The sequence below is a fragment of the Equus przewalskii genome, chromosome 2, assembly GCF_037783145.1.
Source record: "Equus przewalskii isolate Varuska chromosome 2, EquPr2, whole genome shotgun sequence".
Taxonomy (NCBI): Eukaryota; Metazoa; Chordata; class Mammalia; order Perissodactyla; family Equidae; genus Equus; species Equus przewalskii.
The window spans coordinates 11,286,785-11,313,978 of NC_091832.1; the positions used below are offsets into that span (position 1 = coordinate 11,286,785).

Here is a 27,194-nt window from a genome sequence, read left to right on the forward strand (position 1 = left end):
CTGTCTTGTGGGCTTTCTGTTCTCTGGTTCCAGAACCAAGGCTTGGGGTTTCCCCGGGCCTGCCAAGGGCTGTAGGAAGTGAGCTCTGGGCTCCCTCTTACTCACTGTTTGTGGTTAGTGCAGCCAAATGAAGAGAACTGTCGCCTGTGGTGACCAGTGATTTTCCTCTGATGCTGTCTCTTGTCTCCTCTGCTTGTCTCTGCAGATCCCAAGTCCAAGTACCCATGCAAGGTCTTGCTTCCATGTCTTGGTATGTATGTGCAAATGAGAGGGGTGCCCCGCTCTCTCGCTTGAAGTCCCCTTTCCATTAAAGCATTAGTTCCTTGTGAATTTTGTGTTCCCAGTATAGTTCATGGATTGGTTTGGAGTTGAGAGGACATGAATATTTGTTGTGTTTCTACTTTGAGCTAGAGACCAGGCTTGTATATAGACAAGACCAGCTAGAGAAGGTGCCTTATGTATACACCTTCCTTTAATGTGCCCAGCGACACAGTGAAGTAGATATTTATTATCACACTTTATGATTGAGAAAACCAAGCCTCAGGAAGTTTAAGTGACCTACTCTATTATGTCATATGCCGCATAATGATGTTTTAGTCAATGATGGAGGGCATATACAATGGTGTTCCTATAAGATTATTACCATATAGCCTAGGAGTGTAGTAGGCTATACCATCCAGGTTTGTGCAAGTACACTCTATTATGTTTACACAGCCATGAAATCAACTAACAACACATTTTTCAGAGCATATCCCCATCATTAAGCGACATATGACTCTACTAGACAGGTCGTAACTGGGGATTCCAGGATTATCACTTTCATCAGGCTTTTAAACTTGGAGTCTTTCTCACGAAGCTAAATACATCCATCCCAGATGTAAGCATCAAAACTCCCCTCAATCTTAACAGATGGGCACTGCTTTGATATTCCACTATGTCATGACCACCTATGCATCATGGTCATTCCATGATGTCTGTGTTCCTCACCTTTCCTTCCTTGTCTCATCTAATAAAATAGCATGAGGTTTTGTGCCTTTTATTTCTCAAGGAAAAGGACTAGTGAGTCTCGATGGACCCAAGTGGTTCCAGCACCGTTGCCTATTAACTCCTGGATATAGTGCTAACATCTTGAAATCATATGTCGAGGTGATGGCCCATTCTGTGAACATGATGTTGGTAAGTGAAGGGACAAAAGTGCTCTGGTGTGTTGCAAAATGCTTCCAACAGGGACTGGGTTAGACATATGTTTAATGGGCAGTGAGAGTCTAAGGGGGATGATTTCTAGAAATTAACCAATGTGCAAGTACCCACTGAGCAATAGGTGTCCATGTAAAGCTTTGGGATTGTTCTTGGGGTGATAAAAAAAGAGGAAGATCTGGTCATCTATCTTAGATATGTTTTGAGATCCTATGGCAGTAAACCAAGGACCAAGTAGTAGGATTCAGACGGTAGGTGCTGTAGGCGACGGGTGAGGAAACCAGGAGCGCCTACAATAGCTTCAGATTCAGAGGAGACTCCAATTTACCATGAATGTGTGCTGCACTAGAACATGTGGGTCATATGGACGAGGGCGTTCTCGGCAGAGTGAGTCTGTGTGAACAAGGGTTTGGAGTTTGGAATGGACTCTCCTGAAGGCCATAAAGGACCTAGCAAAGGCTAAGTGTCTACACTGAAGTGGCAGATGTGAGTGTCCTCTTGTAGACAGTGGGTGATCTTTAGGAGTTGACCTGCGCCCTCCAAAGGGGCAGGAGGACTGTGCAGAGGAATATTCCTATGGGCGGTCCCTGGTGTATAAGTGAGTTCTATTCCCAAACTCCACTGTACGTGATATCCTTTAAAGTGCACTTATTTAAAAATCAGACGAGTACCTCATTAATACAGTCTCGTCATAAACACTTCAGACACCACAAACAAAGCCCAGGTTTCCCTCCCCCTTTTGCAAACCCATCTCTTTTCTCTAGAACTGCTGTTAGCAGCTGGTTGGCTGGGCTCTCAGCCAAGCTCACAGAAGCGGATTTAACCTGAAGTTTGCCAGATTGTGGTGAAAATACCCGTGTGAGTTCTCAAGGCAGAGAGCTGGAGGCACAGGCTAGAGGGCGGGGCATGCTGCTCCTGTTTGGTGCTGCGCAGCTTTATGCACGATTGCAAACCAGCCGGTGGTGCTCTTTGAGTTTATCTCCTTTTCGCTAAACCACTTCCATCTTGCTGGCTTCTCAGTCCCACGTTTCCCTGAGATTCCTCTCACAGCTTTCCCTCTGCTGAGTTGTCCAAAGTGCCTCCAGCTTTGAGCCGCCTCTTTGCTCTCATTTCTTCTAAACTCACTCTTTGTACTCAGCAAAACTTACATAATTCAAGATGAAAGCAACTGACTAAACAATTACATTTAGGTAGAAGCATTAAATAATGTTTTTTTCCTGTGGCCTCCAAATTCTTAGCACTCAGCCGTAGGCATACGTGCTCAACAAGTATAGGTTGATGTGAACTTAAACCTTGAGATTTATATGTATTTTGACAGAAAGAATGCTTATTATCACAAATACACATTCAACAGGGGACTTTGTGGCAGTTTAAGCTACAAAACCTTTCAGGTGTGTGAGTAGGTCGTTTTCGGGGAGGTAAAGTGGACGCAGGCAGCGCTTGGCTGGGCGTCAGCTCCCTGCAGCTGCTCCAATCATGGCTTGTCTCTTTCTCCCACTTCTCAATAGAAAATGGTTTTCCCCCCAATGTTCCAGGTTTATTTTAAGAGTGGTTATGGTGTTTGAGAGTAGTGTCGGGGTGGGGTGTCTAGCAGTTTGGGGATGCTGATGGAGGAAGCCCTGTAATTATGGGTCTTGTAGCAGAGACTGTCTTTTTACTGGGACTCTGATCTGTGTTAAAGCAGAGTTATGGTAATAATTGAAAGGCCAAAGCTCCTTCACTCAGCCACTTACCAGACACCTGGTTTACTCCATCTTCTTTCTCACCCAGCTGGGTTCATTTTCCCTTCCTCATGCCAAAGAAGCACTTGTCTTACTGCCCTTCATGACCTTTGGCTCCTGCTCGGTCGGGGCTGTCTCCCTCACGTCATAAGGGCAGGGTCAGAGAGGAGTCTTCAGATACAGGCGGTCTCATGATGGTGATGCTGTTGATCTTGACCTCCTGTGCCAGGGCAAGTGGGAGAAGATTTGTGGCACTCAGGACACGATCGTGGAGGTCTTTGAGCACATCAACTTGATGGCCCTGGACATACTCATGAAATGTGCTTTCAGCCAGGAGACCAACTGCCAGATAAACAGGTCAGCTATGGGAGGACAAAAAAGACACTTGTTTGCCATTATCTAAGTCATTTATTGACATTATCCTCACTTTCTCTTCTAGCCACTGTGATCTTTATGTAAAATCGACATTTGAAGCCAGCAAAATCATCTTTTATCGCTTGTACAGTTTCTTACGTCACCACAACATACTTTTCAACTTCAGCCCTGAGGGTCACCGCTTACAGGAGACCAGCCAAATGCTGCATCAGCACACAGGTAGTTCTTGGGTTTGAGCTGCCCATGGCCATAACGCTTTCATCATTGTACTGTGTCTGTCTGGAGAAACAGGCCTCAATGTGACAAGAGAAAGAATTCTTGTCTTAATGGAGCTCTTATGTGGACACTGCTCAAAAGATATACAAGTCCTTACAAGAGTTTGATGCATCCATAGTAGTAGTCTTATCAGAAATTTTCTATATATTATGCAGTTTTTACTATGTACAATTTTTATGAATACAAATATAATCCAAGTGGGCATTTAATATTTCAAGACACACATGGCCTACGGCTTTTTGCCCATTTATTGCCATAATGATGACAAACTAAGAGCATTCATGCAACATAGGAATGAAGAGGAGAACAGAGTAAACATGGACATATATTGAAAAGAAGAGGGAAATGAGGAGTCGTTCAACGGGTGTGAAGTTTCAGTTATGCCAGCTGAGTAAGTTCTGGAGATCTGCTGTCCAACACAGTGTCTATAGTTCACTATGCTGTGTTGTACGCTTACAAAGTCACTAAGTGGGTAGATCTCAGGGTAAGTCTTCTTACCACAATAAAAAACTAAAGTAAAAGAAGCCCAGTTCAAAAATAAATAGTTTTAGCAAAACTAACATAAAAGTTGAGATAGATTAAGCTTTTTAAGCAATTCAGCATGACTTTTCATGAGCATCAGATAGAGCATATTTATCAAGCAGTTAACTAATCCTTTTTCAGCTCCACGTTTACTAGCAGTGTGACTTTGTTTTGTCTCAGTGTCTTCTGTAAAATGGGGATAAAAATGAACCAATCTCATAGGTTCATGGTGATGATTAAATATGTTAATATATGTAAGCACTTAGGAGAGTGCCTGCCGTGGAGTAAAGGTTAACTATCAGATATATTTACCCATAGGAAATTTGCGAGACACACCTGCACTTGCACACTCACAGACATAGGTGCACACATGAACCTAGATGTGGCAAGGAGGACAGTCCGATAAGCAAGTTAGAAACAATTAAGACATAAACGGGCATTATTTACAGCGAGAGTTCTCAAACCTGTTCGCATGATGGACCATACAGAAAATGTAAACGTTTGTGTGGCTCGTTGGAGTAAACAGGAGTGGATTTGGGGGCATCTCCATGGGACTTGTGAAAAAAATCTTTATGTTGTCTTTGTATTACATAATTATGGTGAGAAAATGCAAAGTATTAGGTAAAAGATTAAATGTTACAGTTGTTCAAAATAAAACCTTTCAGGGGCTGGCTCTGTGGCCGAGTGGTTAAGTTCGCGCCCTCCGCTGCAGGCGGCCCAGTGTTTCCTTGGTTCGAATCCTGGGCGCGGACATGGCACTGCTCATCAAACCACGCTGAGGCGGCGTCCCACATGCCACAACTGGAAGAACCCACAATGAAGAATATACAACTATGTACTGGGGGGTTTTGGGGAGAAAAAGGGAAAAATAAAATCTTAAAAAAAAAAAACCTTTCAAAAATTTTAATTTTTCTTTAGTTAGATTTATCAATATTTGCTTTCATTGAATCTGGATTTTTAAAAATTTTATTGATGTCATAATAGTTTATAACATTGTGTAATTTCAGTTGTACATTATTATTTGTCAGTCACAATATGAATGTGCTCCTTCACCCCTTATGCACACTCCCCAACCCTTTTGCCCTCTGGTAACCACTAATCTGTTCTCTTTGTCCATGTGTTTGTTTATCTTCCACATATGAGTGAAGTCATACGCTGTTTGTCTTTCTCTGTCTGGCTTATTTCGCTTAACATAATACCCTCAAAGTCCATCCATGTTGTTGCAAATGGGACGATTTTGTCTTTTTTTATGGCTGAGTAGTGTTGCATTGTGTGTCTTCTTTATCCAGTCATCAGTCAATGGGCACTTGGGTTGCTTGTACCTCTTGGGTGTTGCAAATAATGCTGCAGTGAACATATGGGTGCATAGGTCTCTTTGAATTGTTGGTTTCAAGTTCTTTGGGTAGATACCCAGTAGTGGGATAGCTGGGTCATATGGTATTTCTATTTTTAATTTTTTGAGAAATCTCCATCCTGTTTTCCATAGTGGCTGCACCAGTTTGCATTCCCAGCAGCAGTGTATGAGGGTTCCCTTTTCTCCACATCTTCTCCAATATTTGTTGTTTTTTTTCTTGGTAATTATAGCCATTCTAACAGGTGTAATGTGATATCTCATTGTAGTTTTGATTTGCATTTCCCTGATAATTAATGATGTTGAACATCTTTTCATGTGCCTGTTGGCCATCTGTATATCTTTGGAAAAATGTCTGTTCATATCCTCTGCCCATTTTTTGATTGAATTGTGCTTTTTTGTTTTTGAGTTGTATGAGTTCTTTATATATTTTGGAGATGAGCCCCTTGTTGGATATATGATTTGCAAATATTTTCTCCCAATTGGTGGGTTGTCTCATTGTTTTGCTCCTGATTTCCTCTGCCTTACAGAACTCTTTAGTCTGATGAAGTCCCATTTGTTTATTTTTTCTTTCGTTTCCCTTGCCAGAGTAAAGATGGTATTTGAAAAGATCCTTCTAAGACCAGTGTCAAAGAGTATACTGTCTATATTTTCTTCTAGGAGTTTTATGGTTTCAGGTCTTACATTTAAGTCTTTAATCCATTTTGAGTTTATTTTTGTGTATGGTGTGAGATAATGGTCTACTTTCATTCTTTTGCATGTGGCTGTCCAGTTTTCCCAACACCATTTATTGAAGAGACTTTTCTTTCTCCATTGTATGTTCTTAGCTCTTTTGTCGAAGATTAGCTGTCTGTGGATGTATAGTTTTCTTTCTGGGCTTTCAATGCTGTTCCATTGATCTGTGTGCCTGTTTTTGTACCAGTACCATGCTGTTTTGATCACTATAGCTTTGTAGTATGTTTGAAGTCAGGGATTGTGATGCCTCCAGCTTTGTTCTTTTTCCTCAGGATTGCTTTAGCTCTTTGGGATCTTTTGTTGCCCCATATGAATTTTAAGATTCTTTCTTCTATTTCCGTGAAGAATGTCATTGGGATTCTGATTCGGATTGCATTGAATCTGTAGATTGTTTTCGGTAGTGCGGACATTTTGACTATGTTTAGTCTCCCAATCCATGTGCATGGAATATCTTTCCATTTCTTTATGTCATTGTAGATTTCTTTCAAGTCTTACAGTTTTCACTGTATGGGTCTTTCACCTCCTTGGTTACATTTATTCTAGATACTTTATTCTTTTCATTGCGATTGTAAATGGGATTGTATTCTTGAGTTCTTTCTGTTAGTTCGCTATTAGAGTACAGGAATGCAGCTGCTTTTTGTAAGTTGATTTTGTACCCTGCAACTTTTGTTGTAGTTGTTGATTATTGAATCTGGATTTTGAGTAATAGTCACAGCCTTCCCCTATTCCAGAGTATCTCACCCGTGGCACTAATGACATTTTGGACTGAATTGGGGGGATGTCCTGTGCATTGTAAGATGTTTAGCTGCATCCCTAACATCTACCCACTTGATACCTGTAGGACTCTGACGCTTGTGGCAACCAAAAAATGTCTGCAGACATTACTGAATGTTCCCTGGGGACAGTGTTGTCGCTGGTTGAGAACCACTGCCCTATACCCAGGTTATAGAGAAATTCACCTATGCTCTCTTCTAGTGCTTGTGCAGTTTTGTTCTCCTGCATTTAGATCTCTGATCCATTTAGAGTTTATTCTTATGTATGGGTCAAGGGTTGATCTAATTTTTCCAGATCATTCTCCAGTTGTCTCATCACCATTTATTAAAAAGTTCCATCTTTTCCAGTGATTTGAATGACCACCTTTATCATAGTCTAAATTGACATATGTACTTGGATCTATTTTTGTACTTCCTTTTCCATTACATTGGTCTATCTGTTCATGTGCTAGAATCACACTGATTTTGAATATATCATTCCACTCCTAGCTGTAGAGCTTCTGCTGAGAACCTGATGGAGGTTCCTTTGTAGGTTATTTTCTTCTCTCTGGCTGCCCTTAATATTCTTTCTTTGTCATTGGCTTTTGACAGTTTTAATATAAGCCTTGGAGAAGGTCTTTTTGTAGTGACATAATTAGCAGTTCTGTTAGCTGTTAGGTACTTGTGTATCCACTTTCTTCCCCAGGTTTGGGAAGTTCTCAGCTATTGTTTCTTTGAATAAGCTCTCTGCTCCTTTCTCCCTCTCTCCTCCATTTGGGATAACTATTATCCTTATGTTACTTTTCCTAATTGACTCAGATATTTCTCATAGAATTTCTTCGTTTTTTAAGTATCTTATTTCTCTCCTCTTCCACCGGAATCATTTCTGGATTTATATCTTCGAGCTCACTATTTCTGTCTTCTATATGATCGGCTTTATTTTTCAATCTTTCTACGTTACTTTTCATCTCATTAATTGTGTTCTCCATCTCCAGAATTTCTGTTTTTATTTTTAATTTTTAAAGTTTCAATCCTTTTGGTGAAGTACTCCTTCTGCTCCTTAATTTTATTCCTGAGCTCATTAACTGTCTTTCTGGATTTTCTTGTAACTCATTGCGTTTCTTCATGACAGCTATTTTGAATTCTGTGTCAGTTAGATTGTAATCTTCTGTGACTTCAAGTTTGGTTTCTGGAGAGTTGTCATTTTCTTTCTGTTCTGCAGTGTTACTGTAGTTCTTCATGGTACTTGATGAGTTGATCATCTGCTGGCACATTTGTGGTGATAACCACCTTTCTTATTTGAGTACGGCTTTGGTTACTTTAGTTCTGAGCTGCTTCTGGTTGTGTTTGAGAGCCTGCACTTTCTACCCTCTGCTGCCTCTGCTAGAGGTGTCGTCAGTGCCCTCCTTTTGCTTCTTATGCCTCTGAGGTTGCTGGTGCCTTGCTGCTTTTGATGTTACTGCAATCTTGGGTGTCACCATTGGGGTCACTGGGCTGTGAGCACTTCTGTTGCTTCTGGGGTTGCCTGGGTCTCGTGTTACTCTCCATGGGTTTTCCATGGGCTTGGATACTGCTGCCATGTGCACCACTTGTGCTACTGCTCCTGGGATGTCTGGGAGTGCTGGTTGCATTGCTGCCAGGGGCGCTGGGTTCACGAGTGTTGCTGTTGCTGCCAGGGGCCTGGGGACCCAGGGACTTGTATGCAGCCCCTGCTGCTGTTAGAGCTGGCATCGGGGGTGCTGCCACTGGGGGCTGGGTCATGGGTTCTGTGTGGTTCTTGAAGCCTCAGGTTGCAGGTTCACCTGCCACTGCTGTGGGGGTCGAGGGCTAAGCAAGGAGTGAGTTTTTTTGTTTGTTCTGGCCACTGGCGCTAGCTGGGGTATTTTGAAAACTCAGGTCAGGGTGCCTCACCCCAGCTAGGAAAATGTGTGTTTTGGATACTGTCCCCACTGTTGGAAAGATTGGGCCACTGCTGGAGGAGGGAGAGGGGGCTGGGTCACCAGCTCCACTCTGTCCTGAACCCTCAGGGAGTTTGTGCCACCCACCACTGCTGGAGGACAGGGGCTAAGCCGTGAGTGCCTTTTCTGTCCCTGTAGCCTCTGGACACAGGCATGTGTGCTGGTGTGAGGATCTGGTTTTGGATCACCCCTGTGGGAGGAGCTATTACCCTAGTTTCACTGCCTCCCAGAAGTCCTGTATACCTACCTTCAGACATATAGATGCACGGATCTCTTAGGTGTTCCATTGTGCTGTGTAGGGAATCCTTTGTTTGTCAATGGATGTCTGATTGGTTGTAGCTTAGAGGGGAGAGATAAAGGGAATAACTCAGTTTGCCATGATGCTGATGTCACCCTCCCAAACTGATTTATTTAAAGAGACTTTTAGTATGTTTTTCTTAAATTAATAATTACTTTTTAGAGAGCTTTAGGTTTACAGAAAAATTGAGCAGAAAGCTCAAGTCCATAGTTTACTTTAGGGCTCACTCTTTATGTTGTACACCCCATGGATTTTGAGAAATCTAATGATATGTATCCATATTACGGAATAATTTCACTGCCCTAAAAACTCCCCCGAGCTCCACCTATTTATCCTTCCTTCCCTCTCCCTAAACTCCTGGCAACCACTGATTATTTATTTATTTTTTTTACTGTCTGTATTGTTTTGCCCTTTCCATGTCATTATTTGGAATCATACTGTATGTGGTCTTATAAGATTTGTTTCTTTCACTTAGTAATATGCATTTAAAGTTCCTCCATGTATTTTTATGGCTTGATAGCTCTTCTATTTTTATTGCTAAATAATATTCTATTGTATGGATGTACCACAGTTTGTTTACCCATTCACCTATTGAAGGACATCTTGGTTGCTTCCAAGTTTTGGCAGTTTTGAATAAAGCTGCTATAAGTGTTTGTGTACAAGTTTTTGTGTGGACATCAGTTTTCAACTTCTTTGGGTAAATTCGAAGGAGCATGATTGCTGGATAGTATGGTGAGAAAATGTTTAGTTTTGTAAGAATCCACCAAATTGTCTTCCACCATGGCATTACCATTTTGCCTTCCTGCCAGCAATGAATGAACAGTTCTGTCCCTCCACATCATTGCTAGCATTTGGTGTTGCCGGTGCTCTGGATTTTGGCCATTCTAATAGATGTGTAGCGGTATCTCATTGTGGTTTTTAATTTGCATCACTTTCATGGCATATGATGTGGAACATCGTTTCGTATGCTTATTTACTATCTGCGTATCTTCTTTGGTGAGGTGTCTGTTAAAGTCTTAGGTCCAGTTTTTAATCAGGTTGCTTTTTTTCTTATTGTTGAGTTTTAAGAGTTCTTTGTATATTTTGGATAACAATCCTTTATCAGAAGCGTCTTTTGCAAATATTTTCTCCCAAAATGTGGCTTGTCTTTTTATTCTCTTAAATCTGTCTTTTGCTGAGCAGTTTTGAATTTTAGTGAAGTCCAGTTTGTCAATTTTTTCTCTCATGAATCATGCTTTTGGTGTTGTATCTAAAAAGTTATTGCCAAACCCAAGGCCACATAGGTTTCCGTCTGTGTTATTTTCTAGATGTTTTGTGTTTTTACATTTAGGTCTATGATCCATTTTAAGTTAATGTTTGTGAAAGAGGTGAGATCTATGTCTAGATTCTTTTTCTTACATGTGGATGTCCAGTTTTCCCAGCACCATTTGTTGAAAAGATTGTCCTTTTTTCATTGAATAGTCTTGGCACCCTTGTCAAAAGTCATTTAACCATACATGCCAGGGTTTATCTCTGCACTCTCTATTCTATTCACATATTCTACTTATATATGGTATATGTCTGTCTTTATGCCAGTATCACACTGTTTTGGGCACTGTAGCTTTGTAGTAAGTTTTGAACTTAGGAAATGTGAGTCCTTCAGTTTTGTTCTTCTTTTTCAAGATTGTTTTGGCTATTTGGGGTCCCTTGATTCCATCAGAATTTTAGGATGGTTTTTTTCTGTTTTTTATTGTTAATTTTTAAGGCTATAAATTTTCTTTTGTTCACTGATTAAATATATCTCATGTATTTTGATAAGTAAATTTTCCAGTATCATTGTTTTTTTTCAGAAATTCTGTAATTTCTGTTTGTATTTCCCTTTCACCGTAAAGGTATTTAATAGAAGGTTTACAAATTTCTAGGTGCAAAGGCTTTTTATTTTTTGATCTTTAAAACTTTCTAGTTTTATTGCAATTAGAGAACATTGTTTTTACTATTTCCCCTTTATGGAACTTACTAATGATTTTTTTTTTTCCTCTCTCTCTGTCTTTTTTTTTTTTGCTGAAGAAGATCTCCCTGAGCTAACGTCCATGCCAATCTTCCTCTATTTTTTTTTTTTAGTGTGGGCTGCCAACACAGCATGGCTGCTAACAGAATGGTGTAGGTCCATGCCTTGGAACCGAACCTAGGCCACTGAAGCGAAGCATGCTAAACTTAACTACTAGGCCACTGGGGCTGGCCCATGATGCTTTTGATTTAATATATGATGAATTTTTGTAAATTTTCCGTGTGCTCTTGAGAAGAAGATATACTCTCTATTAGGTATGGTGGTTGATATTTCTCCCTGTATGTTCTGCTTTTTATTTTGTTTTGATCTTCTATATCTTATTTTCATCCACTAGGCATGTCCTGTTCTGAAAGCAGTATGTTAAAGACTCCTATTATTCATGTGATTCTGGCTATTTTCCCTTGTATCTCTTGTAGTTTCTGCTTTAAATAAGTACTGCCATGTTTGTGGTTTGAGTATATGTTCATAACTGTTCTATCTTGTGATTTCATGACTTTTAGCATTAGAAACTGACCTTGTTTAATGAGTTTTTGCTCAAATTCTCCTTTGTCTGATTTCAGGATTGCAACTCCTGCTTTCTTGTCATTTCCACTTGCCTGGTATATCCTTGTTCATGCCTTTATTTTTACCTGTTTTGAATTACTTTGTTTTATGTGCTTTTCTTATATGTAGAACATTTTTTTTTTCTTAAAGATTGGCACTGGAGCTAATGATTGTTTCCAATGTTCTTTTTTTTTTCCTGCTTTTTCTCCCCAAATCCCCCTAGTACATAGTCGCATATTTTTTAGTTGTGGGTCCTTCTAGTTGTGGCATGTGGGACGCCGCCTCAGCATGGCCTGACAAGCGGTGCCATGTCTGCACCCAGGATCCGAACCAGCGAAACCCTGGGCTGCCGAAGCAGAACACGTGAATTTAACCACTCGGCTACGGGGCTGGCCCCTGTAGAACCTTTTTGAGTTTTGCTTTTTGAACCAATTTGAAAATCTTTTTATTTTAGTAAGCTAGTCATTCTCATCCTTATTTATTGAAATGATTGACATGTTTGATCTCAACATTGTCGTGTTATAATGTTTTCCTATGTGTATTCTGTTATAATTAGTGTGTGTGTTAGTTCCCTAGGGCTTCTATAACGAGTAACCACAGACTTGGTGGCTTAAAACAACAACAGTTCATTCTCTCACAGTTCTGGAGGCTAGGTGTCCAAAATCAAGGTGTTGGCAGGTGCATGATCCCTCTTGAAGGCTCTAGGAAAGAATCCTTCCTCGCCTCTTCCTACCTTCTGGTGGTTGCAGGTAATCCTTGGCATTCCTTGGCTTGCAGCTGTTTCACTCTCATTTCTGCCTCTGTCTTCCTGTGGTTGTCTTCCCTCTGTGTGCCTATCTTAGTCCATCTGGGGTGGTAAAGTAGAATATCACAGACTGAGTGGCTTAGAAACAATGACTTCATGACCTAATCACCTCCCAAATATTTCACCTGCAAATACTGTCGCATTGGGGATTAGATTTCAACGTATGAATTTTAGGAGGACATGAACACTCAGTCTATAGCAGGGTCTGTGTCCAAATTTCTTCCTCTTAAAAGGATACCAGTCATTGTATTAGGTCCCACCCTAACCCTATATGGCATCGTCTTAGTTTGATTACATCTGTAAAGACCCTATTTCCAGTAAGGCTACATTCATAGGTTTTGGGTGGACGTGAATTTTGGGGGGACAGTGTGCCGTGTTTTTTTTTCTACGTGGTATGTCTTCTTTGCTCTTTTTAAATGTAATACCTTTTGACATTTAAGAAGGTTTATATTTTTGTTCTATGTCGATTGTAGTATTTAGTCATTTCATAGATCCTTAATCCCATTTTTCCTTATTTAATCTTTTGCTATCTGGTTGATCAGTACTTTATATTGTGATAAAATACACACAACATAACATTTACCACCTTCATCTTTTTTACGTGTACAGTTCAGTGCTACTAAGTACATTCACATTGCTGTACAACCATCACCACCGTCCATCTCCAGAACTCTTTTCATCTTGCAAAACTGAAGCTCCATACCCACCAAACAATAACTCTTCATTCCACTCCCCCCTCAGCCCCTGGCAACCCCTGTTCTACTTTCTGTCTATGAAGTTGACTAGGTACTTAGTTATGTCGTGTATGGGGAGCCATACAGTACTTGTCCTTTGGGGACTGTGGTTGATGGTCTGTCAGTTTTTTTTTTTTTTTATAGCTTTCATTTTTTTTTTTTTTTTTAAAGATTTTATTTTTTTCCTCTTTCTCCCCAAAGCCCCCCGGTACATAGTTGTATATTCTTCGTCGTGGGTCCTTCTAGTTGTGGCATGTGGGACGCTGCCTCAGCGTGGTTTGATGAGCAGTACCATGTCCGCGCCCAGGATTCGAACCAACGAAACACTGGGCCGCCTGCAGCGGAGCGCGCGAACTTAACCACTCGGCCATGGGGCCAGCCCCCTGGTCTGTCAGTTTTTAATGACATCTTGTGATTTTTATTTCTCACCTGGACAGCTATTAGGTTTCTTATTCTACTTTCCCCTCTCTCCCTCTACTCCCCCTAATTTTAGTTGCATTATTTTCATTTTTAATGTTTATGTGTTATTAGTCTGCCCATGTACCTATCCTTATATTAGTCTGAGATCTAGAATTAAATCTATGAAATTTTCCATTCCTCTCTTCATTGGATGAAACTCATCCACTATAGATTCCTCAATATGGGCTCATGGATGTAATATTTTCTGAGTTCATGCGAGTTGATAACTGTTTTTCAGTATACTTGATGTTCAGAGGACAATTTTGCTGGATATAAAATACTTATCTCACATTTTGTTTCCTTGATTTTCTTGAAAATGCTCTAATCTTGTCTTGGCTTTTTTATTGTATTTGAGAAGTATGGTGCTAGCCTAATTTTCTTACCCTTAAAAGTCATTTAGTCTTTTATTTGGAGTCTCTGAGGATTTTCTACTCTCTGTCTTTAATGTCAAATAGTTTTACTAGGCTATATATTGCAATTGGTTATTCTGTTCCAATTTTTTAGGCATAGGGTGTACCCTTTAATATGTAGATTTGAATTTTCTCTTATTCCAGAAAGGTCTCTTGGATTATTGTTTTAAATGTTCTGTTCCACATTTTTGTTTGTGCTATAAGCCCCATCAATTATACATATGTTGGCATATCTTTACCTGTGTTCCATTTTACTCCATTTCATTTGATAACTTTCCCATGAAAATGAGATATTTGCCTTAGAAAGAAGAGAATGATTGGTCATTTGCACCTAAATTTGAAATCATCTTAATTATATTGCCTATCTAGTTGTATGAAGTACATTTTTGGTCTGTTGTGTTTGTCTTTGGAGCTTTGATCAATGGTTGTCATTTGATGGGAAAATAAACATCTTTAAAAATTAAATCTATCTAAATATAATAAAACTTCCAGAAATTAGGCAAGATTTGAAGCTGTTCATGGGATATGGCTTGCTCTGTAATTTGTTTTTCTTTGATTGTGTTGTCACTTTTATTCCACTCCAGAAAAGGCAATCCAGGATAGAAAGAAAGCCCTCGAGGAAGAGAAGAGGCAGGATAACACTCAGAAGAGGAAGCACCAGGATTTTCTGGATGTTGTCCTTTCTGTCCAGGTAAATCTTTCAAATTTCTGAGCCTGCTCAGCTATCTACTTAATTGTGTGAATAGGTGGATGAGTGGGGAGGAGGAGGGCCACAAGCAAAATTGATCACCTAAATCTAACTCTACTTTGGAATTGATGGACTGGCTCCATACAGTTTGAGATAAAGATAGAATTCTGCAACTTTGTTACTCGGTGGAGCCAGATAACACTGAATTTTCTCCTGATTTGACAGGATTTGGATTATCATAAAGACACATGGTAGTTCAGGGAAGCACAGGAGAATGGGTCACAGGGAAAGCTGGTAAAATGCTGAGGAGGAGGTGCTGGAAAACCTGGATAATTTGGGCAGGATGAGTGGAAGAACTCTTTGCAAGGCTTGCTTTCCTTATGTAATGTTATTCTCCTTCATGCTCTGGATAAAGTGTGGCTCTTAGTATATATTTGTTGAACTGAATTAAAATTGAAACTCTCATTTGAAACTCTAATGTTTTTCCTAAAACCGCTATTTTGATCGGGGCTCCAAACATCTATAAACTGACATTGCATAAAAATACCTCCCTTGTACTTTCTAGGCTGAAAATCGTGACAGCTTCTCAGACACTGACCTGCGGTCCGAGGTGAACACATTCTTGTTGGCAGGGCAGGACACCATGCCAGGGGCCATTTCCTGGCTCCTCTACCACCTGGCTCTGAACCCTGAGCATCAGGAGAGATGCCGGGAGGAGATCAGGAGCATCCTGGGAGATGGGTCTTCCATTACCTGGTAAGATCTGCATCCCTAAACATTTCATCCTACTTCTCCTCCCGGGACTTTGCTTTATTCTTCCCTGTTGTACCTGGGTAACCATAGTACATCAAGACGTATGTATGTGGAAGCAGAAGAGGCAGGCTACCATTCTGCTCTTTTTCTAGAAGGCCCCAAACTTATCTTTTGCAAAAGAAGTTCACTCATCTGTAAGTTGTCTATTTCATTGTTTTTCTAATCAGTGATGTGTAAAATGTCCTATTTATTTCTTTCCTCCAGGCTCTCATGCATGGGAAATGGGGACTTGATCCCTAGACTTGCATTTAGAGTTTGAATGGTTGGGCTCAAGTGGGCTCCTCTTCTGAGGGACCTGAGTGGGCATCTGCATCATTTAAGCCTCATTGTGGACATTCTCTCCCATCCCCTCGTTCACTTGTTTGGATTGGCTTTGGACTTTGAATGTAGTACTAAATGATATACATTGTAGTTGAGTTTAGCAAATATGGATTGAGGACATTTTGAGTACTGAGGCACTAAAAAAAATGTACCAGATTTGGTGTGGGTCCTGCCCTCAACAAGCTCATGCTCTAGGATAGGAGCCAGGCCCCATGCAGATAACTGCAGTATAACATGGTGAGGATGATGAGAGAGATATGTGCTGGCTCCACAGAGACTTAGAAGACAGGCACCTAAGCTGGCGTGGGGGGCTCAAGGAGACTCCCTGGGAGAGCTGCCATTAGCTGCCTCTTACAGGATTGGTGGGAGTTAGCCAGGTGGAAAACTTCAACTCCTTTGCTAGACTTTGAGCATATCTTGCTGTTAATGAAGCCCAGATTAAAGATTTGCCTCTCAGACATGCTGTTTGCAGAGAAATCATGTGTCCCTGATGTAAACCGCACTCTGCACCTCAGGTCGATATTTCGCATATCATCGTTTTGCTGGTGAGAGGGGCAGAAAGACAGAAGTGCTAAGGTACTTCTAAGGCAACCAGTCCCATGACTAGTGGGAAAACACCATATTTCTAATGCAAAGATCAGCTCGGTTAGAACATTTATAAAGGAAAATTTAAATTTATAGGTATAGTAGAGATCTCACTTTCTATGAGGAAATAATAGACATTTCCTAATCCATATAGCACAAAACGCAGTGTTGATTAGTCATTTTGTATTCATTCATTGAGTTTGGAAACACTGTTTATCACCTCCCAATATTAATTAGATACTTTAACCTTGATTAGGATGAGTGTATATATAACTCAAATATTGACCTTTCTCATTCTTGTTTGGCCTCTGTGAAATGTGAAAGGAATAAAGATATCTTTGCCAGGTGAGAAAGCAAATTCCAATCTGTTAACTACCATTTATTTTAATGAGAGAAATGGCAACAATATTACAGAGAATAAAATATATTTTTATGCTATAATATGGCCTTATAGTTATGTTTAATGAAATTTGTACATATCATTCTGAGAATTTGTAATTCTTTTACACAGATAATAAAAACACAATGCAAAGAGCAATTTCTATAAAAGCTGGAAAGTTGTTCCACGTCTCCGTTTGGCTCCTTGTTAGCCCGTTTCTGCTTTTGGTTCAAATTCCTGTCTTCTTTTTGCACCACGGCTGAGATGGAGAACATTGTTTTTCTTAAATATGCAAAGTGCCAGGCTAAGCAGAATTATTCTTTTTATTCTGTGCTTGAGGAGGAAAGAGTTCAAAATTAAAATTTCGCATTAACTTATGGACAAAGTCTACATTCACAGTGAGTAATCAGAAAAGCAAATAGAAATAGAATAAAGCAAATAGACTGAATACATGCAGTCATTTTATTGAACCAACCTGACCAGCTAGGAAGCAAATAGAAAGCTTTATTCTTCTCCTGCTGGCACTTCACACTTGCTGTGGGGAACAAGTTCTTTTCATCTCCGGGGTGTAATCTTGAGTGAATCTCATAGAGTTGCCATCCATTGAAATCACAAGAGCAGCCTCATTTCAGTAATTAGGCCGTCTGGTCCAGTGTCTTAATGTAAACCTCAAGTTCTCATCCACTTGGAGCGTCTCCCTCCACCCAGCTCGGTACATCTTTGGGTCTAGAAGCCAGGGGTGGGTAAGGGGTTGTGGTTGGCTTCTTACTGACCAGCTCGTGCCCTGCCCAGTAGCTGCTGTTTCTGACCCTTCTAGAAAGGGTCCATGAGGGAGAGAGGATAAGGAGAAAGGAGCTGGTACTGTCATGATCTTGCCCTCTGAGCTTGGTGGATAGGCAGTGCTTCCTTTTACTCTCGATGAGAGTGTCCACGGTTTTCCTGGAGATTCCCTCATTGGGACTTTGCCATGGTGATTCATGGGGCAAGAGAATTCTTGTCCTAGGTCAGAGTTCCTTTCAAGCTGGTCCCGGAGCGCTTCCTCCTGTGGGTTCATTGGCCCACAGGACACACTGGGGCATTCCTGCCTTGTCCTGCAACTTTCCCCTGCCTCTCTGTCTGTTCTGATTCACAGCATTTCCTATCTGTATTATGTTCCCCAATCTCCAGGGAGCACATGTCAGATCATCGTGACCCGTCTGAAGCCCCCCTTTACTTAACACGGGAGGAAGTACCCTCTTCAATTCTTCATGGCACTTGGCATTACAATAATTCTTTTTTATTTATTTTATTTTATTTTTATTTTTATTGGATGTACATCATATTTCGAATTCTGTGTACATTATATCATGTTCACCACCCAAACACTAATTATAGTCCATCCCCTCACATGTGAGCCTAATCACCCCTTTTGCCCTCCCCCCACTCCCCTTCCCCAATGGTAACCACCAGTCCAATTTCCAATGCTATGTGTTTTTTTTGTCATTGTTTTTATCTTCTACTTATGATTGAGATCATATGGTATTTGACTTTCTCCCTCTGACTTATTTCACTCAGCATAATACCCTCAAGGTCCATCCATGTTGTCACAAATGGCCGGATTTCATCATTTCTTATGGCTGAGTAGTAGTCCATCGTGTATAAATACCACATCTTCTTTATCCATTCGTCCCATCATGGGCACCTAGGTTGCTTCCATGTCTTGGCTATTGTGTATAATGCTGCAATGAACATAGGGGTGCAAGTATCTTTATGCCTTTGTGTTTTCAAGTTCTTTGGATAAATACCCAGCAGTGGAATAGCTCAATCATATGGTAGATCTATCCTTAATTTTCTGAGGATACTCCATACTGCTTTCCATAGTGGCTATACCAGTTTGCACTGCCACCAGCAGTGAACAAGGGTTCCCTTCTCTCCACACCCTCTCCAACATTTGTTGTTTCCTGTTTTGTTAATTATAGCCATTCTGACCGGAGTGAGGTGATACCACATTGTAGTTTTGGTTTGCATTTCCCTGATAGCTAATGATGTTGGGCATCTTTCATATGCCTGTTGGCCATCTGTATATCTTCTTTGGAGAAATCTCTGTTCAGATCTTTTGCCCATTTTCTAATTGGATTGTTTTTTTTGTTGTTGAGCTGTATTAGTTCTTTTCTATATTTTGGATATTAACCCCTTATCTGTTAGATGGTTTGCAAATATCTTCTCCCAATTGTTAGGTTGTCTTTTCGTTTTGTTGATGGTTTCCTTTGCTGTGCAGAAGCTTTTGAGTTTAATGTAGCCCCATTTGTTCATTTTTTCCTTTGTTTCCCTTGCCCGGTCAGACATGGGACTTGAAAATATGCTGCTCAGACCAATGTCATAGAGTGTACTGCCTATGTTTTCTTCTAGAAGTCTCATGGTTTCGGGTCTTACATTCAAGTCTTTAAACCATTTTGAATTGATTTTTGTGCGTGGTGTAAGGGAATGGTCTACTTTCATTCTTTTGCATGTGGCTGTCCAGTTTTCCCAGCACTGTTTATTGAAGAGGCTCTCCTTTCTCCATCGTATGCTCTTGGCTCCCTTGTTGAATATTAGCTGTCCATAAATGTGTGGGTTTACTTCTGGGCTCTCAATTCTGTTCCATTGATCTATGTGCCTGTTTTTGTGCCAGTACCATGCTGTTTTGGTTACTATGGCTTTGTAGTATAATTTGAAATCAAGGACTGTGATACCTCCAGCTTTGTTCTTTTTTCTCAGGAATCCTTTGGCTATTCGGGGTCTTTTGTTGTTCCATATAAATTTTAGGATTCTTTGTTCTATTTCTGTAAAAAATGTTGTTGGAACTTTGATAGGGATTGCGTTGAATCTATAGATTGCTTTAGGAAGTATGGACATTTTAACGATGTTAATTCTTCCAATCCAAGAGCACAGAATATCTTTCCATTTCTTTGTGTCTTCTTCGATTTCTTTCAACAATGTTTTATAGTTTTCGGTGTACAGATCTTTTACCTCTTTGGTTAAGTTTATTCCTAGGTATTTTATTCTTTTTGTTGCAATTGTAAATGGGGTTGTATTCTTAATTTCTCTGTCTGCTACTTGGTTGTTAGTGCATGGAAATGCAACCGATTTTTGTGCATTGATTTTGTATCCCGTGACTTGACTGTGTTCCTTTATTATTTCTAAAAGTTTTTTAGTGGACTCTTTAGGGTTTTCTAGATACAAAATCATGTCATCTGCAAAGAGTGACAGTTTCACTTCTTCTTTTCCAATGTGGATCCCTTTTATTTCTTTTTCTTGCCTGATTGCTCTGGCTAGGACTTCCAATACTATGTTAAATAAGAGTGGTGACAGTGGGCATCCTTGTCTGGTTCCTGTTCTTAGAGGGATAGCTTTCGGTTTTTCTCCATTGAGAATGATATTTGCCATGGGTTTGTCATATATGGCCTTTATTATGTTGAGGTATTTTCCTTCTATACCCATTTTATTTAGAGTTTTTATCATAAATGGATGCTGTATCTTGTCAAATGCTTTCTCTGCATCTATTGAGATGATCATGTGATTTTTATTCTTGATTTTGTTAATGTGGTGTATCACGTTGATAGATTTGCGGATGTTGAATCATCCCTGCATCCCTGGAATGAAACCCGCTTGATTGTGAGGTATGATCTTTTTAACATATTGTGTTATTCGATTTGCTAGTATTTTGTTGAGGATTTTTGCATTGATGTTCATCAGTGATATCGGCCTGTAATTTTCTTTTTTTGTGTTGTCCTTGTCTGGTTTTGGTATCAGGATAATGTTTGCTTTGTAGAAGGAGTTAGGAAGCCTCCTCCCCTCTTCAATTTTTTGGAAGAGTTTGAGAAGGATAGGTATTAAGTCTTCTTTGAATGTTTGGTAAATTCAGCAGGGAATCCATCTGGTCCTGGACTTTTATTTTTTGGGAGGTTTTTGATTGCTGTTTCGATCTCCTTACTGGTGATCGGTCTATTCAAATTTTCTACATCTTCTTGGTCCAGTTTTGGAAGGTTGTATGTTTCTAAGAATTTATCCATTTCTTCTAGATTATCCAATTTGTTGGCGTATAGCTTTTCATAGTATTCTCTTATTATGCAATAATTCTTTTTAGAGGATTTTTTCCCTCTCAAAACTCTTAAGCCTCCTCTCTTCAATCCTTATACATTCTCAATTTATATGATGAGCTAAGGATGGCAAAACTGGTTTTCAGAAATCTGCTTAGCAAATACTTTACCATTAGTTTAGCAGCCTCACTTTATAATAAGAATATTTGGCACCCGTTGGTTCCTCTTCCTCTGGGACCTCACCCGATCTGGAGGCAGAAAGTGTGCCATTTTGATGTTCTGTTACATAAACCAATTGGCAAAATAGCTTTAACCTGAGGATGATATTTACCAGGAACAAACAAAATACTATCAGTATTTGCAAACTGCATATGGAGTCTGAATTCTCCTCCCTCCCTCCCTTGTCCTCACAGGGACCAGCTGGATGAGATGTCATACACCACAATGTGCATCAAGGAGTCACTCCGATTGGCTCCTCCAGTCCCATCCATTTCCAGAGAACTCAGCAAGCCCATTACCTTCCCAGATGGACTCTCCTTGACTGCAGGTCTCTGCATTCTTTTCCTAAGCACTTCCTAGAGACCATGGGATCCTGGAGACCACAGTCACAAAGACTAGCAGGTTTCTCAACCCTTGGAGGGGTCAAAAGACAATCCTAAGGACAGCTGGCTTAGGGTTGGACATCTATTAAGAGCTCAGTGGGTAATGCTTTGATCAGGTAGGTTTCAGAGATTTCCCTGAAGGCACATAGCATTTGCAGCAAAGCTCTGCCCAGAACCTGTGTCACCAGAATCCAAGCCCAGGGTTTCTTCCGTTATGGAACATTGTTTCTCAGTTAATTCTTGTTTGGTTGAGTTTGAGACCCAGGGGAGACTTCATGGGGGATGAGCACCATTGTCTTTGTCTAGAAGACCCAAGGAGGGTCTTTGGCTTCATCATAATAGTATCACCCTTATAAGTGTGCAGCTCCTAATAGTTTACAGACAGCCTTCAAACAAATTCTCTCAATTTTTCCCCTTTGAACATGATCTTAGCAGACACTGTACAGTGCTTGGCAGTTTACAAAGCACTTTCAAATAGTTTCACTGTAGCCAAAACCCACTGGGGACCCCAACGTGCAGATGAGCAGAGCTAGAACTCACATAGTGGTCCTGTGCCCAGAGCCCTGTGCTCATCAGAAGAACACAGCTTTCTGAGCAGGGCGAGTGGGAGGCAGAGGGATCACATGAGACAGCCTTCACACATCTGGGTTGGTGTTCTGTTCACTCTTGCCATTGGAAACAAGCCGACAGGATGGCTTGTAGCAAACACCAACAGCCTGTCACTTACTGTGACTTTGTTGACAGATCCAGAATTAACTTACCAGAGTTATTTATGGTAACCAAATAATCCTCAAATTCTCTCTCCTCTGGTCTTTTTTTTTTTTTTTAATATCCCAATTACATGGATATTTGCAAAAATTCCCCAGCTTCCATTCATAAACAACACCAACAGAAACTTGTCATTGGATCTGCACGATGAAATTATGATTCTCTTCTTATGCACCCAAACTGTCTCCAGTGGGTGTTTTATAGTCCATTAATAGATATATAAGTAATATCTAGAGGTAGCAGAAAACATAAGTCTGGGTTATCATTTTGACATGATACCGATAGGTCCTTGAGCTAGAATCATGTATGAAATAGATCACTGCTCTGAATACTGAGGTGCACGAAGCCTCATGTTCCCATGGGTCCTTCACTGTTGGCATCAGCTACAGCACACAGGGCTGTGCCAGGAGCCTCCTCTTTTCCTTCAAGAAGAAAAGTCTTACTAAAGAGCCGTATAACAGCAGCCCCAGCTTTTTCCTTCTCCTGCAATCTCTTTATTGCCTTTCTTTCTCAGGAATAACTGTGGTTCTCAGTATTTGGGGTCTTCACCATAACCCTGCCATCTGGAAAAAACCAAAGGTATGACTGTCTTATGGGTAAACTTGCTGTGCAAGTCATTTTTTGTTAGCTGTGCACAGAAGTGGCCAATGACACAAAGCAAACAAAAATAAACATAAAAACCAAAAATGCAGAACTTTTCCACCAAAGGAAAACTCTCCTCTTCCTCTATTCCTACTTTATCTTTGCTTTGAGTGAACAGATTGCCATAAGGCCACATGAGCTGCTCTAAATTGCTGCAGTCTGTAAATGAGTCATTTACTCAATGAGCTTACCAAGCACTTACCTAGATATCAGCAAGAGTGTCGACTCTTACTAGTAATTCAGGCAAGACAAACTCCCTTTGCTGGATGTAACAATCAGGATTCTGGCAGAAATGATGGCACGCTCAAGCTGGACAATGGGACACAGGAGAGAGGCTGCTACTGGGAAGGGCCATGAGACAAGAGTGTGGCTTCAGTAGAGCATGCAGCCAGCCTGAGGCAGCCTGGTAGGGAGGGGACCAGGGAATCAACAAACCAACTGTTCTCTCCTCCCTCCCTTTAGATCACTTATAAATGTCTTTTATTGGCCAAACCCAACAGGAGGCCATGTGAGTCAGCTTCTTAGAGCCCAGAGCAGGATGGGAAATGGAGGAGAGAGGATCTGGAGAGGCTAAAAGAAGATGTGTGTAGCATACCTGAGTGCCTTGATTCAGTGTTCTTGAAATTAAACACTCACAACATGTATAGACACTTCTTTTTACATAAGCTGCTGAGGTTTAAGATCTATTACATGTAGTGGGAAGTTGGACCACGTGTCTCAGTAACAACTGATCACGTAATCACTTTGGCTTGACGTCTAAGTGAGTGCCCCCTTACGTCCAACGTGAACATAACTCCACTGGCCATAGTATTTCTGCTTTCCCCTTACGTAGTCTGGGTAGGAGACTAGTCCATTGGGAGGCCAGACAAGCTCTGCCGGTCTAGAGTTGCTCTGTCCAGTGTGGTAGCCATTAGCCACACGTGGCTATTGAGCACTTGAAAAGTGGCTAGTCAGAACTGAGATGAGCTGGAAATGTAAACTACACACTGGATTTTGAAGACGTAGTGCAAAAAGTTTGAAATATTTCCTTAATAATTATTTATATTGAGTACATATTGAATGATGATATTTTCTGTTAAAGGAGTAAATTCTATTATTAAAATTAATTTCACCTTTTTAAAATGTGGCTACCAGAACATTAGAAATGACATATATGGCTCACAGTATATTTCTGTTCATCAGTGCTAAGTAACAGCTTAAGAAACTTGTTAATGGTGTTCTGGATATGGTGGTGGGTTGCCCTCTCCTTTCAGGTCTTTGACCCCTTGAGGTTCTCCCAGGAGAATTCTGATCAGAGACACTCCCACTCCTTCTTACCATTCTCAGCTGGACCAAGGTGAGGACAATTTGAAATTGTTGAAAAAGCACAAAAATGTTTACTCGAGAACAGCTTTCTCCCTTTAGCCCCTCAGCTCTATAAATTCTTTCACGGAACCCCATCTTCTCACCTGACCAGGAGGTAGACCTTGGTGCCTATGTGAGCCCCTGAAAGGTCCAGTTAGTTTCACAAACGACAACGCCCTTCTCTATCACACGCTATACAGCCATGCCTCAGAAAGCCATCCCAGGATGCAAGCTGTTGCTCATAGGCTCAATGCAGTCCACCCCTAATGCAGGAGAAATACTTTTCTTTTAAATTTCAACTTTATTGAAGTATAATTGACATATAAAATGATAAGATATTGAAAGTGCGCATCGTGATGATTTGTTGTACATATATGTTATCAAAGGATTCTTCTCCATCTAGTTAAGTAACACATCCTTCAACTCACATATTTATCTTTCTGTGTGTGTGTGTGTGTGAGAACATTTAAGTTCTACTTTCTTAGCAAATTTCAACTATACAATGCAGTGTTGTCAACTATAGTCATGATGTTTTCCATTAGATCCTCACAGGAGACACAAGGAGACACAATCTATGAACAAATCCAAGGGCCACCTTGTTTAGGGAAGGTGTCATGTTAGAGCCTCCCAGCTCACATTCATGCAGGGAACAATAGTCCAAAGTCCAGAAGTTTCCATGGCATTTACTGTGAAACTGTTGCTTTACTGTTAACATCAGAATTGTTGTTCTAGTATCTCATTAAAGAGTCGGGAGAAACAGCGTTTCCTCACCTATCTCTTTCTTTCCCTCGCTGTGTGCAGGAACTGCGTCGGGCAGCATTTTGCCATGGCTGAGTTAAAGGTGGCCATTGCTTTGATTCTGCTCCGCTTCAAGGTGACTCCAGACCCCACCAGGCCTCTTGTCTTCTTGTCCCAGGTTATCCTCAAACCCAAGAATGGGGTCCACTTGCATCTGAAGAAACTCTCCTAATGTTAGAGCCCAGGGTACAATGATGCATGTATTTTGTCTTAAAGTTAAATTACAGCTAATGGTCCAAGAAAATGGAGAGGAATCAAAGTGTGGTGGGAGGGCTAGGGGCTGGGATGGGGTCTCTGTGGAGCTGCACGTTCTCCAAAAACATTTCCAACAGAAATAAGTTTCTGTATGACTTTGGGAGGTTTTTAGATCTTTTCTGTTTTATTCTGGCTACTATTAATGCTAGATTCCAAGAATTTTGCTAGGTGACTTCCATATATTTTCTGTTGTTTTTAAAAATACTTTTTAAAAATTACGCAAAAGGTGAATGTATCTTTATAGTAAGAGATTTCCAACACTAGTAAAGTATATAGAGTAAACAGTAAAAATCCCCACTTGACGTAGCCCACACCTCCCTGCCCTGACCAATTCTACAGCTTTTCCTAAAGCAGAATAGTTTGGCATGCATTCTTTCAAACTTTTCCCTGTACATTCATATGTACATATGTCTGTCTGTATTCTTATAGATGGGCTCGTATCTATGTTGTTCTTGCTTTTATCACTTAATAAAAATACACCTCATTCCTAATCATGGCTTCATGATATTCTATAAGATGGATGTAGTATAATTTAACTATTTTCCTATTAGTGGATATTTAAGTTATTTGTAGTTTTAAAAACATGCCTATTGGCTATTTGTGTTTCTTTGTTTTGTTCTCTGTGATTTGTACATTATCTATGTTTATTTTTCTATGGAGATGTTTGTCTTTTTCTTATTGATATCCTTGAGTTATTTATATATTGTGGATAGTAATCCTTGCTTGTAACTTTTCTTTGTAATTTTTTCCCATTTATTCCTTTTTTAAAAATGCATTTATGGAGGCTGTTACCATATGGAAATAACTTCTAAATTTTCATGAAGTCAGATATGTAAACTTTTCTTTATGGTTTCTGGGTTTTGATTCTTGGATAAGAAAGCCTTCATGTGGAATATTATCAATCTATTCTACAGATTTTCCTGGTGCTAACAACTCTTGTGAAGCACGAATGGGAATTTCTTTCTTTCTTTTTTTTTAAGCATTGGCACCTAAGCTAACATCTGTTGCCAATCTTTTTTTTTGCTCCCCAAAGCCCCCCAGTACATAGTTGTATATTCTACTTGTGAGTGTCTCTGGTTATGCAGGGAATTTCTTAATTATTTCCAGATTCATCTCTCATTTGATGTTTAAGTGCTACTCCCTGTCAGATACTGTGACAAGCACTAGGGAATCAGTGTATCAACAGACATGGCCCCTTGCCCTCATGGGGCTTGTGTTCTAAAGTGGAAGATGGATGAGAACCAGATAATTCCACGTTGTCCTAAGAGCCGTGAAGGAAATGAGTGGGCTGAGCTGGAGTGTAGTCCAGGGGAACTTACTTTAAATGGGGTTGACCGGAAAATCATCTTCGAGAAGCTGACATATAAGTTGAGACCTGAAAGATGGTGCTGGGAGCTCCCCTGCTTTTTCTCATGTGCCTCCTAGAGGAAAATTGTGGTCCATAGCTGGACATTTTAAACCACCCTGAAACAAACAGTGGAAGTCTGTTGTCTCTGCCAAGTGAAAGCAACGTGATGTTGACTATCTGGATGGGTAGGAAATGAGCAGAAAGCACCGGTCCGATCACTAACAGCCTACTGCAACAAAAAGATCTCCCAATGGAGAAGCTAACACAAGACAACAACGTCTTTCTCTGTCACATGAAGGTCTTGAGCAGGAAGGTGGTGCAGAGCTGGTCGGGTGGGTTGCTCTGCAAGGTCATCAGGCATCCAGGTGTTCTAGCTTGTTCTCCACCTTCAACACGTGGCTTTCAACTAA

At 40.5% G+C, this 27,194-nt stretch overlaps 1 protein-coding gene across 1 annotated transcript in view; it reads left to right on the top strand.

Annotated features, from left to right (window-relative positions):
- LOC103565687 (cytochrome P450 4X1-like) overlaps positions 1 to 25,927 on the top strand; it is a 38,457-nt gene extending 12,530 nt beyond the window's left edge. The window contains exons 3-12 of the mRNA XM_008541819.2: positions 206 to 250; positions 1,049 to 1,176; positions 3,148 to 3,275; positions 3,358 to 3,512; positions 14,768 to 14,874; positions 15,437 to 15,627; positions 21,441 to 21,574; positions 22,912 to 22,976; positions 24,293 to 24,375; positions 25,185 to 25,927. Of these exons, the coding sequence (XP_008540041.1) occupies positions 206 to 250; positions 1,049 to 1,176; positions 3,148 to 3,275; positions 3,358 to 3,512; positions 14,768 to 14,874; positions 15,437 to 15,627; positions 21,441 to 21,574; positions 22,912 to 22,976; positions 24,293 to 24,375; positions 25,185 to 25,353 (1,205 nt within the window). The 3' untranslated portion in view covers positions 25,354 to 25,927. The remainder of the gene's footprint in view (positions 1 to 205; positions 251 to 1,048; positions 1,177 to 3,147; positions 3,276 to 3,357; positions 3,513 to 14,767; positions 14,875 to 15,436; positions 15,628 to 21,440; positions 21,575 to 22,911; positions 22,977 to 24,292; positions 24,376 to 25,184) is intronic.
- The last annotated feature ends 1,267 nt before the right edge of the window (positions 25,928 to 27,194 follow it).